The following is a 12,729-nucleotide window of genomic DNA, read 5'->3' on the forward strand; positions in this document are numbered from 1 at the left end:
TAACATAATAACTTCCCATAAACTCCAGCTAGAAGATAGATGAGACTTGTCAAAGAAGTTCAGCGAATTCCTAAGGTAAAATAAATAGTTTATATTTCCTACTCCAGTATTAGGAGGAATAAATAATGATCTATGTAGGAATATGCCAAAAACAACTGGCCTACTCCTTTCCTCAAATTTATATTTGTTTGTGTTAAGAGGATAACTTGACAACCACATCAATTAATCTTGAAGCTGCATCATGTTGGAAAAATATTTTTATAATAATTAAGACAGAGAATCGTCATGTACTTGAACCCTAACATTGCCATACACTAGCTATTTGGTCATAGGCCAGTTACTTGACCTCTGTGAACTTCAGTTTCTTTATATGTAAAATGGAAATAATAATAAGTGCTTTGAAGAATTAGTTGAAGGATTATTGTAGTGTAAAGCATATATTACGTTAATACACCTGGCACAACTGCTCACGTGATATTAGGTAGCAAAGGCAGCAGAGCTTTGCTAAAACTATGTTGGATTAACCAGGGCATGTGTAGTTTCACTTCATTCTGGATGGTCTTACTAAAGATTTCCCTAATCTTCACTCTGTATATTCAACACAAGTATCAAGAAAACCCAAGTGCTCCATCTTTGTATACATGGAATGTTAATTTCCCTTCCTGTAATCCTACTGAGGCAGAAGAATTTCTTCTGGACTATTTTTCACCTGGCTGTGCTCCCTCAGTGGAAAAAGTTGGGGTTAAGTTAGAACTGGTCAGCTGACCAAACCTTTAAATCAAAAGACTCATTTACCTATTTGGTTCAGCTGAAGGAATCTGTATTATGATATCTTTCCATGTTTACCTCTTTTCTGTTGTTTTGAGCAGAAGTGGCAAGAAACATACTAGGGGAATCCAACGGAAGTTGACAATGATATGTCACGCGTTATGGTCATACCAACCCCCTATGTGCAAAGTAAATATTAATGCTTCCCATTTCTTGTGTGCTTGCTTGTATAATTTCAATTATATGGGCCAGTTCCTCACCTCTTACTTCCAAGTGCTGCTTCCTTGAGGTAAGAAACAAGACTAAGTTTTGAGATTAAGGACGGCATCCAACAAAAGAAAAAATATCTTAAAGAAAACAATCTGGAAGCTTCTTAGTATCACCCATGCCAGATTGTTAGGAAAACAAAAAGAAGAGCAAATGTTGTTAATCATATTCCTGCTTTGTGCCTCGTGCCATTTAGGGGATAAAGAAATGAATCTAATGAGGCTAAAAATCCATTTTCAACCTTACAAGTGATGCATTTAATTTGTCAGGATGTAAATTAGCAGGACCTCTCAGCATAATTGTGAAGTATAATCCTGTCCATAAAATGTTCCTCTTTGTTCTGCCAAAGAAGTGGTGGACCTTCCTAAGGATCAGTTCACTCCATTGGCAGTTGAGGCCCCATCATATTCAAACGAGTAAGTCACACACCCAGACACAACCACTGACATTCCTTGGGGAGGAAGCAAAGCTTAATTTAGATAATCCCCTTTGCAAAGTGTACAAGCTGATCCAAACCAGACCTGGCTGTCTAAAGGCATATTGTTCTTACATTTCAGAGATGCCTCGAGGTAGAATTAGCTTCTTTTTCCTTTGGACTGTTAAGGTTCATTTATAGACTAGGTAGGGATGATCAATAGTTATTTTGAAATATATAAACCAGCTTCATGTTTGACTTTGGCCTTCTATCCACTTAAATGGGTTGAGGTCCCATATTTCTTTGTTGCTCTAGAAGGTGCTTGGCAGAGTTCCTCTAATTCTATTTCACATAGGAAAATAAACTATAACAATAAACAGAACAGGGAAAGTATGCTGCACAATACAAGTAGGTACTTTTGGTTTCTATGAGGAAGAAGACTTTAGAAGTGGCTCATGGAAGAAACGCCTGGTTTAACAATAGATGTCCCACCAACACTCTATTACACACACTGAGTCCTTCAACAGGAAGACACAGATAACTGCAGAAATAGGGCAATGCTAGGAGATATAGCACACCAGTAGAAGGCTGCTCCCTGGGACCACATGTGAGCTAATGTCATAATTGAGGGTCAAAAAAGAAAGGGGTGCAGAGTAGGAGTAAAAGATACATATTTTTGTCAGCATGAGCACAGAGATAAATTTCAAATTAAAACATAAATTCCTTAATTTATTGTGAAATAACCTCTGTCACTGGAAAATGGAATGGTTATAGTCCTGGAAAAATGTTATTAGCAATGAATGGTGTGATTTATACATGTCAGAAAACCTGAATTTTCCTTAGAAATTAGAATTCAATGAAGGAGAAATTCATCAGTAGCAGAGATGCATGTGCTTGGGGTTGGGAGGCAGACTCCTCCCACAGGCTGCAGCACAGAGAAGGCTCTGGTGCCAGAGCTGCAGCCGCGTTCAAACCTGGGCTTAGCTTTACTGATGGAGCAGAGGGAAGAACTTTTAAGCAGGTCCCTTGAAAAAGAATATTCCATATTGAAAATTCCGTAGTAGGAAGAGAGACCAGATATTATATCAAGAATCATGATGGAAAGAAAAAAAAGTCTACAGTGATCTAGAATTAGGATAGCAGGAATATATTTTTTTAAAAAACAAAGCATGAATATGAGAAGGAGAGAAGAAAGGAGAGAGACATGGCTCTCCTCTATTTTTATTCAAATTTAACTTGGCTCTCTCTCTCTCTGTCTTTCTCTCTGTTTCTTTTGCAAACCACTTCAATTTTTTTTAAGATGAGAGAGTTGGAAGATATAAATGTCATGTTTAAATATTTTTGGAATACAACAATCCTCACCTGTTTTTCTCATGAATCTTTAGGATTTCATTTGTCTGTTGAAGAAGTTGCTTCTCTAGCTTGTATGTTGATAATGAATTCTCCAGCAGTTGTATTTCAAGTCGAGATGTTTGATTTAGCATCTGAAGTTCAAGACAAAAAACATTTCAAACTTCCATCACAAAGAGTAAAAACAATTACTTGGGTTTTTAAAATTTAGTTGTGTTGTCTTTTAAATTAATATTTCCTCCAGAATATTTAAGTAAACAGTCTACATTCTCCAAATTAATGATTTACATATCTATTAAACGTATTCATTTGAGATTGAGGTTGCAATTGAATGAGAAAATTATGTTGTTAAATCCATTTTCAAATTTATATTTTTGTGTCCTGAATTCCTAGAATATTTCCCTGTGCTAGTTGCTTTATATATATTATCATCAATATTTACAAGTGAATGATCAGTATTAGCATAAGTTCTTAAGGTACTGTGTATAATTAAGAATAATTAATAGGTATGTAAAATGTGCCTGCCTGGATCCATCACTTTACATAAACCAATTACAAATGTGTAAACAGCTTTTGACATAGTTTAGTCAGATTCATGATCACACATTTATTGAACACCTATGTTAGGTCTTGTCAGCCCTTCCAGATGTCATATCATTTCATATACAGGGACCCTGTTGAAGGAGGAATTATCACCATTACTCTACAAATGAGGAAACAGGTTTAGCAAGAGGCAAATCCACACAGGAACTTGGGGAAGAGCTGGTTTTCTATTCTAATTCTAATTCTAATTCTAATTCTCAATACAGAAAACTAAGAAGGAGAGTCAAACTATCCTATTCTGGGCCTTCACCTGAAGAGATGAAGTCACCAGGACCCCAGATCCCGATGAAGACAGACTGTGGTTATCCTTTCAGGTCACTACACTGAGTCCTCTACAAACTAAATATTTGACTCATCTGGAATCATGAAGACTCACGTTGCTACTTAAGCTTTACTGTAATGTGAGTCTGTGATCCCGCACATGGTCATCATCGGAGCAAACACTCCAGTCCTAGAAGGTGCCTCAAACTATGTCAATGTGCTTGTCCCTCCCTATCTCTGTCCTGCCCCCACTCTTCTTCCTTAAAAGAGGTAAAAAGGGCAAAGAAGTTTTTAAAATTCCCCATGTCACTTGAAAATTTTTGCGATCATCCCATTTTTGCTACAACTACTTATGGAAAGGGACCTGGAAAATCTTCTGGAGGGTCAATATCAATGCAAAGTGTCTTCGTCTAAAAATGCCACCGTTAGTGCTTCCCTCCTTTTCTGTAGCAGGCCTCAGGGTATGTCAGATGCACAGAGAAAACCTTTAGGAAATAGACGGACGTGATGAGGGCTGGGCTTGGGCCACCAGCCGCTGTGGGGGAAGGAGACAGTCAGGGGAGCAGAATGGGGACAAGGGGGATGAGAGGGGCAATTTCTTCCATTGAAAAATTGAAGGAGGTGCCCAAAAAACTCAGTAATCAAAATAAATAAGATTTTAATCCGACATTTTGAAAGATCAAAATTAAAGCAAAAAATCCGCATTGAATGCACTATAATTTTAAAATACAAAAGGACCCGCCCCTGAATATGTAGGTATAGCTCAGTGTCGCTTTGTTTGGTCTCACTCCCCTCACCCTGGTCCCAGTGGGGGCGCAGCACGGCCGGGGGCGCGGGGTGGAGAAGAGAATAGTGAGATGGGGCATTTGTGCTTTAAAAAAACTAAGGGCTATGATTCATTTATACAACTGTCATGGATATGGATCTGAAAGCCAGTCTAAAAGCTACTACAACCTATCAAAGCTTCCATTCGTGGAGTGCTCTAGGGTTTTTAGAAATATTTTACTATTCTGAATCAGTTCATTTGAGGGAAAACAGGAGCGAGAGGACCCGGGACAGAGTTCAGAGCAGTCCAGAGGACAAACTGGAAGAGAATATAAGACTGTGAATACACAAAACATAACTTTCATCTATTAAACATGTTTTTGTACAAATTATTTGTTTATTAACTAGAATGACAATTTATCAAATATTTAAATAGGGGATGAGACAGCTATGTGTTTTGGTGACAGTGCCTGGCACAGAGAAGACAGTACTTATTGAATAAACAAAAGGTACATTGCCTCACTAAATTAAGCATATCGTATGCCATTAAATAAATTTTTTTCCTTACTCATCATACTCTCTGATCACTCCTGATATTCTCAAATACCAAAATTTTTATTGTACAAATGATAGAAATTGTTCTCCTCCATGTCTGAGATCAGCATGAGAGAATACTGAGAAAAGAATGAATCCATCCAAAATTAAAAATGAAGCTCCCTATCTCTAAGTCTAGAGATTACTACAGCTCCTGATTTTTCTCTTCTTTGTCCTAAGTCTAATCCACTTGTTACACAGCAACCAGAGTGATCTTTGTAAAAACATAAATCAGATCATGCTATCTTCTATGTTAAATCTGCTAATGGCTTCCCTTTGCAGTTAGAATAAATTCTGAACTTCTTAGCCTGGAGTACAAGGTCCTGTATGATTGAGACCTAGCTTACTTCTCAGGTTACGCTCCTTGTTTATTATGCTTTAGCCATACTGGCCTGCTTTCTGCCATCACAACATGTCGAATAATTTCCACCTCAAGGCCTTTGCATTTGCAGCTTCTCCTGCCTGGAATGCCCACCATTTCCCAAATGCACCTCTAGTTTCTTCCCATCACTCAGGCCTTGCTCAGGAGGACCTTACTGGCCACTCTCTGTAAAGTAACTCCCCCATCATCCTCTGTTAGGTCCCCCTGTTTTATTTTATTTTTTAATGGAATAATCACTATTTGAAATCAACCTGTCCATTCACTCATTGGCTATCTTTCTTCCCCAAAAGGATGTCATCTGTACAAAGGCAGGACTACTCCACCTGGAGCCCTCCAAACCTCCAGGGCCAGGCATGGGTCGGAGCGCTTGGTTGAACGATAGGCTAGACAACAGACAATAAGTTGTTCAAGTCGGATAACAGGACGAGAGAGGGTAAGAGGCCATGTGAATATCAAGCTGGACTTCAGTGATAGCCCAAATCTAAAGCAGCATCTGAATGTGGAAGAAGGAGGACCAATCTCTGAAGTCCAAGCTCAGTGTCAGGACATCTCAGGCTAGTTTTGAGCAAAAATGCTAATCCTTTCTTTTCTTTGTCCATCACCTTGACCCAATAGCTGCTTTATTTCAGCTCTCTCCACTGGTGTATTAAAATAGGCTTGAAGTTCGAAAGCGAGCGACTGAGAGAACTGTGCAGGAAACTATGATAAATTGACCACTTTCTTGCCTTGTGTCTATGGAACTTGCTGCTTAGCAATAATCTAAGTGTTCCATTAAAATGACAAAAGATATTTCCTTCTTTAGCCTAAACACATTCCAAAAGCTCATCTCTGTAAAAATGAAAGAAAGGAAAAAAAAGACAGATGAAGAGTATATGAAACAAGACCTCACTAAACCATTGCAAAGCTTAAATATTCCAGAATATACCAGACAAAAAGGAAGACTTAAGACTTGAAACTGAGGATTTATGGACTATGAAATTTTAGCTCTTTTAAAAATAAACAGAAATTTAAAATAAAAATTTCTAGTTCCTCAATGAAAGTGAGCTAGAGAATTTCAGTCAGCTTCCCTTTAATACTCTTAAAAGTGCCTCTCATCTTTCTTAAAAGGAACATCTCCCACACACACACACAAAATTCATTCAACAACCTATCAACTTTGCAATCAGCCTTGTTTGTAGGTTTGTGTTTCCTTTTACTTTACTCACGTTTTTCAAATGAAAAATATAATACAAGTTATGATACCTTGGCAATTAGATTTTTACAGAAGAATAAGGGCTGATGCATGCACAAGGAGTGAGAGTGAGGAGATCACCATTTTACAAAATCAATGAAATAATTTACTTGGTCAATGATGGGCAATGTGACAACGGACCACTCTATAGGTTATTCATTAATTCTCAAGGGGAAAGTGGATGATTGGGATAGAGACATGGAGGCTTCTAACTAAACTTAACTTAAAACAGCATCACTGAGAGGGTGGCAAGCTGGCATTCGTGCCTGCTGATAGGATGGAATAGGTGGTGACCAACGGTTCTACAGAGTACTCTCACTGCAAAGTTCAGCCCAACCTAACTGAGCCGACAGGCTTAATTTCCAGCTTAAATGAGAAATGGAAGACTTAATTTAAAAGCATCTTTATAAAATATTCAGACAAATTCAGAATATGGGACAGATTAAAAAACAATTCACTCAGTTTCTTAAAAATCTCAAGAAAAAAAATCAGAAGATTGCTCCTAAAAACAGAAACTATTGTCTTAAAAAATAAAATGCCTATAAATTTTTGATAGAAGACCTGAGGAAACTTGAATATGAAAAGTAGATAATCTTAGATTAATCTAGAATAATCATTAATTTTAATCATGATAATACAAATATAATTAATACCACTAATTATTTTGTACAATATTTTATATTTTTAATTATATTATCTATAACTATAAATCATATTTATAATATATTGATAACCTTACTGGTTTACGGAGTTTAGTAGAGATAGTACTTATATTACTATTTTACATTATACACAAAAGTTGGGGGTAGAAGAAACTCGCCCAGCAGTAGGATCGGAATGGAACCCAGTATTCTGTCTCCAGAGCTGAGTTCTTTCCCACAGGCTCACACAGCTATGCACAAGCAGCTTCCCTCTGGCTAAGAAAGACACCTCTCCTCAGTCAATAACTGCTATCAAAATGGTTTCTTTCAAATTACCATGAGATCTTCTGCTGACAACAACCTATTCCTTCCCTCTCCCCACCCCAACACTAACTCACACAAGACAGGAAGGTGGCCACATTTGTCGTGCTCCTCAGAGGACAGAGAAAATATATTCATCCAATGTTCTTAGTCAAATGTCCTTGCAAATACACTCGCTGCTTCCGTTCAAAGTCTTAATTCAATGGAATGTTAAGAAAGAAATGGTTTAGAAAAGTTTGCCACATTAACTCAGTTAAACTCACTGAGGATAAGGGCTGTTTTACTTATGGTTGTATTCTACATAGTACCTATTAAAATATCTTCTATCAAGGAGGTACTTAAAATATAAAATTCCGTTTCTAATACTAGGGGACCCATGTAAGTTACAGGAAACTGGAGGAAACTTAGTCTCAGTATCTGAGGAACTAGCCTACAGTTACATGGCCAGCAAGGATGACGCCGGGTGCTGGGATTGCAGGAGGCGATGTGCAGTCACATGGTAAAATGGCAATAACTGGTGGTGCCTTCAGCAGCAACAGAGAAGCAACAGCAGCATCTCCATCCCTTAGAGATGTGGCTACTATTAGGGTTCCTTTACGTTTCCTTTATCTGATTTCCATCTTACCCTCCACTGAAATCCATTTAGTGTGCACACACTTAGAGAGGGACAGGAATCACAAGAGGGAGGCAGTATAGATGGGAGCTGTTAAAGCATGTAGACTCTGATGCCAGACTTCCTGGGTTCAAATCTCTCTAACATTTATTGATGTTAGTTCTTTCATCTGGGGCAAGTTGCTTCAACTCTCTCGGTTTCAGTTTCCATATATTTAAAAAAAAGGTGGTCATATGCCTACCACATAGAATTTTTTTTAAAAAAATTATTAAATAGCTAATATATGTAAAATTTCTTAGAACAGAGCTGAGTATAGATTATATTTTAGAGGTGAACTGTAATATAGTTTGCCTATTATTGTGCCTCTCATCAAAAGGGGCCTGAGGAAGAAATCAGAAATAGACTCTCACTGCAGGAAAGGACATGAATAATGAATAATGCTGGATACTAACCCCTTCATATTGTGCACTGGGAAAGAGGAGCTGGAAGGAGAGGTGATATTGGTACAAACTGGTAACAGAGTGAGGAAAACATTGCAGGCTAAGGTAGAGAGGAAGAAACGGGCACGGCGTGGGTGCCTGATTCTCACCACCATGGCCAGCTGGGTTACTTACTGTGCTCATTACCAGTCTCTTTTCTGATCCTGATGCTTATTGAGCGCAAGAATATTTGTAAATGCCACTACATAAAGCCATGGCTCTAACAGCTCTTGCTAAGTTCAAGCCTAGGAGGTGAGCAGAAGACTGGAAAGCGGTGTTACTTATCTTTATAACATCATCAGGCAAAAGGTAGGGCACTAAAATATATTGCAAAATGATTGGCATGAGCTCCTAAAATAACTGAGGACCTGAAGTCAGTTCTGGAAAAGCAGCACTTAGTAACCATGAAATGAAGTAGAATGAATATGGGAGAAAAATCTCGGGAGCACACCTAAATAGCACAGAAAGCTTTATTGTTTTATAAATGCTTACTATAAAATAATAGAGAAATTAAGGAATAATTCAAGACTCATATCATAACCGTGGCCATGCATCAGGACTTGAGTGCACTTGAATAATTATGCCTAAGTCAAGTATGTCCTGTTGCAAAGGTTCAAATAAACACCATATAGGTATACGTTGACATGAAAAGGGTTTGGAGCCTTCCTCTCATGGTGAGTTGTGATGGGTTTTTTATTTTTAAGATGCTTTCAAGGTTTTAGCTATCTCAAGATTCTTGATGCATCTAAAACTTTCACTGGCCTTTAATGACTACTTAATTTTAGCTGCTTAACATAGGGAGTAAGTTTTGTTCCTATGAATTTTCTGTATTATTTTCCATAAAGTACATCCCTTAACCTTAATGATGTAGAACACATTATCTCTTAAAGTCTTACATAGCATGTGTCTCTTAACAGTGATCAGTACATTAACAATGGGATTTTTCCCCCCCGCACAACTCCAATTCCTAGGTAGAAAGACAAGAAAAACAACTCAAGGTTTTCTGGGATGGAAAAAAAACAAAACAAAATCCTGACATGTTTGTCATAAAACTTGTTATAACATTACAACAGAAATGGATACAAATTTCAAAGTTCAATCAGGTATGTTAATATTAATTGTGTATTTTGGTTTTTGAATATATAGAAGGCTTTGTAGCAGATGGTGAGCATTCTGTTCTGATGAAAATAGAGAAAACATGCTCACATTATTTATACCACAAGAAGTCAATGTTCATAGATCACCCAGCTTACTTACTGTGATGATAGATGAGTTTATAAAGTCTCATCCATTTTAGTTATATGTAGTTTTCCCTTCCCCATCCCCATGGTTATCTGATGATAGTGTGCTATCATTAAAAAATATTTTTTAAAGCCTATGTGATTTATTACTCCAGTGTAATCCATATTTAAGTTCTCATTCAGTTACTTAATTAATCAAGAGGGACAAAAAGAGAAATAAATAAGCATGTCTCAGTTGGAGTACCAGATTTGATTCACTAGCTATAACAATGTGAGGAAGTCACTCAAACTTTCTGACCTCCCGCCTGCTCTAAATGGTTTTCATAAAAATCATTTGTATATATGGGCAAGTGGTTTGTGTAACACAAACTGTTCTATACATGTAAATTATTATTTCTCTTTAAATATCAACAATGTAATGCTAGTAAAACAAATGAACTAAAACAAATAAGGCTGCATCTTACTTTTAAATTTCTATCACTAAAATAATTAAGTAAGGAGGACATTAGATTGAGGGGTTCTAATGCTTTGAAACTATGTAAGCAAACCAAGACCTAAGCCAGAGTCAATGTACTTGAATCCAGTGACCAACCACAAACAGCCAATAAGGCTTTCCCACATAATGCAACTGCAGTCTACTGCTAAACCACCCTGAATGCCCCGATCTCCTCCAAAGAAGGCAACTACTTAAGCTATAGCCAATCAAATAATTGCTTTGGCCTTGCTTCCGCATTGTCTCTATTAGATCCCTTCCTTCAGCTCCTGAGATAGAGCACTTCTAACTAGTTAGGCACTGTCCAATTCTAACCAATGTTTGCCCAAATAAACTCTTGAAAATTTTAATGTGCCTCAGTGTGTCTTTTAATAGAATTATCTCAGCTTTTTTTTCCAGAAATCAACTATACTGGGTTTCAGAATGGTAACTGAAATAACTATTTTTATGGTTCAAAGCAGACCAAGAGATCAACTTCTGGACATCAAAAATATTTTCACTAAACTGTAATAATAGGTTTGTGACAGAAGGATTAAAGGGCATTCTAGCGATTTGTGTATAGATAAGTATGATTGTATATACATATATTTCTTTGTCCATAGTAGGGTAATATATATATTATATAAATATATATATTCATGCACATATATGTATTATGTATATAAATGGAAAAAGCATTTTTATTAATTCATTATAAAATCATGCTAAATAAACAAATAAACTACACCTTCCTGATTAGTTCACTTGGGGTTTTCCTTCCTATGCCCTGAATGCACAAAACCTCGGCAGGTACCATTATGGCTAAAGTACTGCCAGAGACAAAAGTCAGGGCCAAGGCCACACACCACATTGGGACAGGTCAAAAATGTACAGAAAAGGTATCAATTTGACCCAAATGGTAGCTTCAGTGTTTATTTTAATTTAAACACTGATTAAGTCTTTTGCCTGTGCTGTTACTACAAACACATACAAAGCTAAATATACCAAACTTCATTTAATCAAAAGAAACATGCATAGCATCTCAGGCAGTCATTGTTGTTACCAATAAACAAAAATGTATATGTTTTCCCAGTCCCAGTGCTGAAATGTGCCCTGTGTTTATGGAGTAAGCTAAAGGAAAAAAAAAAAAACCTTCCCTGGTTAAGAGTTTGCCAATTGGCCTGGGGAGTACCTGGGTCTCCACATCTGTCAGCTTTCTGGTTTGCTCTGCGCTCTGAGAGAGGAGGCTGGTTCCTATCTCAAGCATGGTGGCCGTGTGGTTCTGAACTGCATTCTGCTGTATCTGGGCCATTTCCGACTTCATATTTTCCACAACGTAATTCTCAATCTGCAAGAGATGAAGGACAAAATATACTACATTACAAGCAAAGCTTCTCAGTTGGAGCATGTAATATTTACAATGACAAAACGAGACACAGCTGGCAAATCAGCCATCTGGCAGGGATCCTCTGCAACTCTGGGAGTTGGGGAAATTGAAGCAGGGAACACAGAAATCCAGTTGTTAACAAACTGCTAATATACTGATACATATATGTAATCATCACAATCATAATAAAAATTTGCGCTTGGATAGTACTTTCTTGTTTTTGACATCATCTCATTTAACCCTCAGAGCAAAGATGTGAGAGAGTTAGGCACAGATGGGCTCGTTGTTCTTTTAATTTTACAGCTGAGGAAACAGAATAAGAGACAGTCAATAACGAGCCCAAGATCACCCAAAAAGAATGCAGCAGAGTTAGCATTAGATAATGTAAACCTAAATCTTGGTTCTCTGGTCTTTCCATTACACCATATTGACCACTCATCTCAGAAAAATTCAGCCTTCTTCTTCCATTTCTATAATGAAAATTAAAGACCATGCTGTTAGGGGAATGGAATGAGGGGTGGGAAGGGAGCAAATGCCCCAACATAAGCCTTTGAGGGAATATTAAAGTATAGGCAATGGTATATGGAGTGAGCTGCAGAGCCTTGGAGGTAACTAAAACTGTTCTTGTTGCTCCTTTGCAAGCTCAAAAAAAAAAAAAAAAGAAAAAGAAAGGCACTGAAAGTAGCCAATAAAGCTGCATTTGCCCTTCTCATCTTGGGTAATATCTGGTCCTATTTATGGTGTCATCTTAGCGAATACTACAGTTATAAACTAAATGATATGCCATAGGAGCCAAGAAGAACTACGAAGTGACTTACTATGAGGGAGTCTGGAAGGCATCTGGGAGAACACAGCTAAGCATACGCACTGCTTGAAAAACACAGAAGAAGCCTGCACCTCCCTGTCAGTGCGCTTAATTCCCCCCACCGCTGCGTAGTG

At 37.5% G+C, this 12,729-nt stretch overlaps 1 protein-coding gene across 2 annotated transcripts in view; it reads right to left on the reverse strand.

Moving 5' to 3' along the window:
* The window catches only part of ANGPT1 (angiopoietin 1), a 243,883-nt gene that overhangs the window by 88,366 nt on the left and 142,788 nt on the right, over positions 1-12,729 (reverse strand). For both annotated transcript variants that reach the window (XM_054590395.1, XM_054590394.1), the window contains exons 2-3: positions 11,596-11,751; positions 2,813-2,934 (exon numbers count right to left, since the gene is read on the reverse strand). In XM_054590395.1, the coding sequence (XP_054446370.1) occupies positions 2,813-2,934; positions 11,596-11,751 (278 nt within the window). The remainder of the gene's footprint in view (positions 1-2,812; positions 2,935-11,595; positions 11,752-12,729) is intronic.

Source organism: Pteronotus mesoamericanus, unplaced genomic scaffold (genome assembly GCF_021234165.1).
Source record: "Pteronotus mesoamericanus isolate MK-2021 breed Mesoamerican mustached bat unplaced genomic scaffold, CSHL_Meso_final scaffold_174, whole genome shotgun sequence".
Taxonomy (NCBI): Eukaryota; Metazoa; Chordata; class Mammalia; order Chiroptera; family Mormoopidae; genus Pteronotus; species Pteronotus mesoamericanus.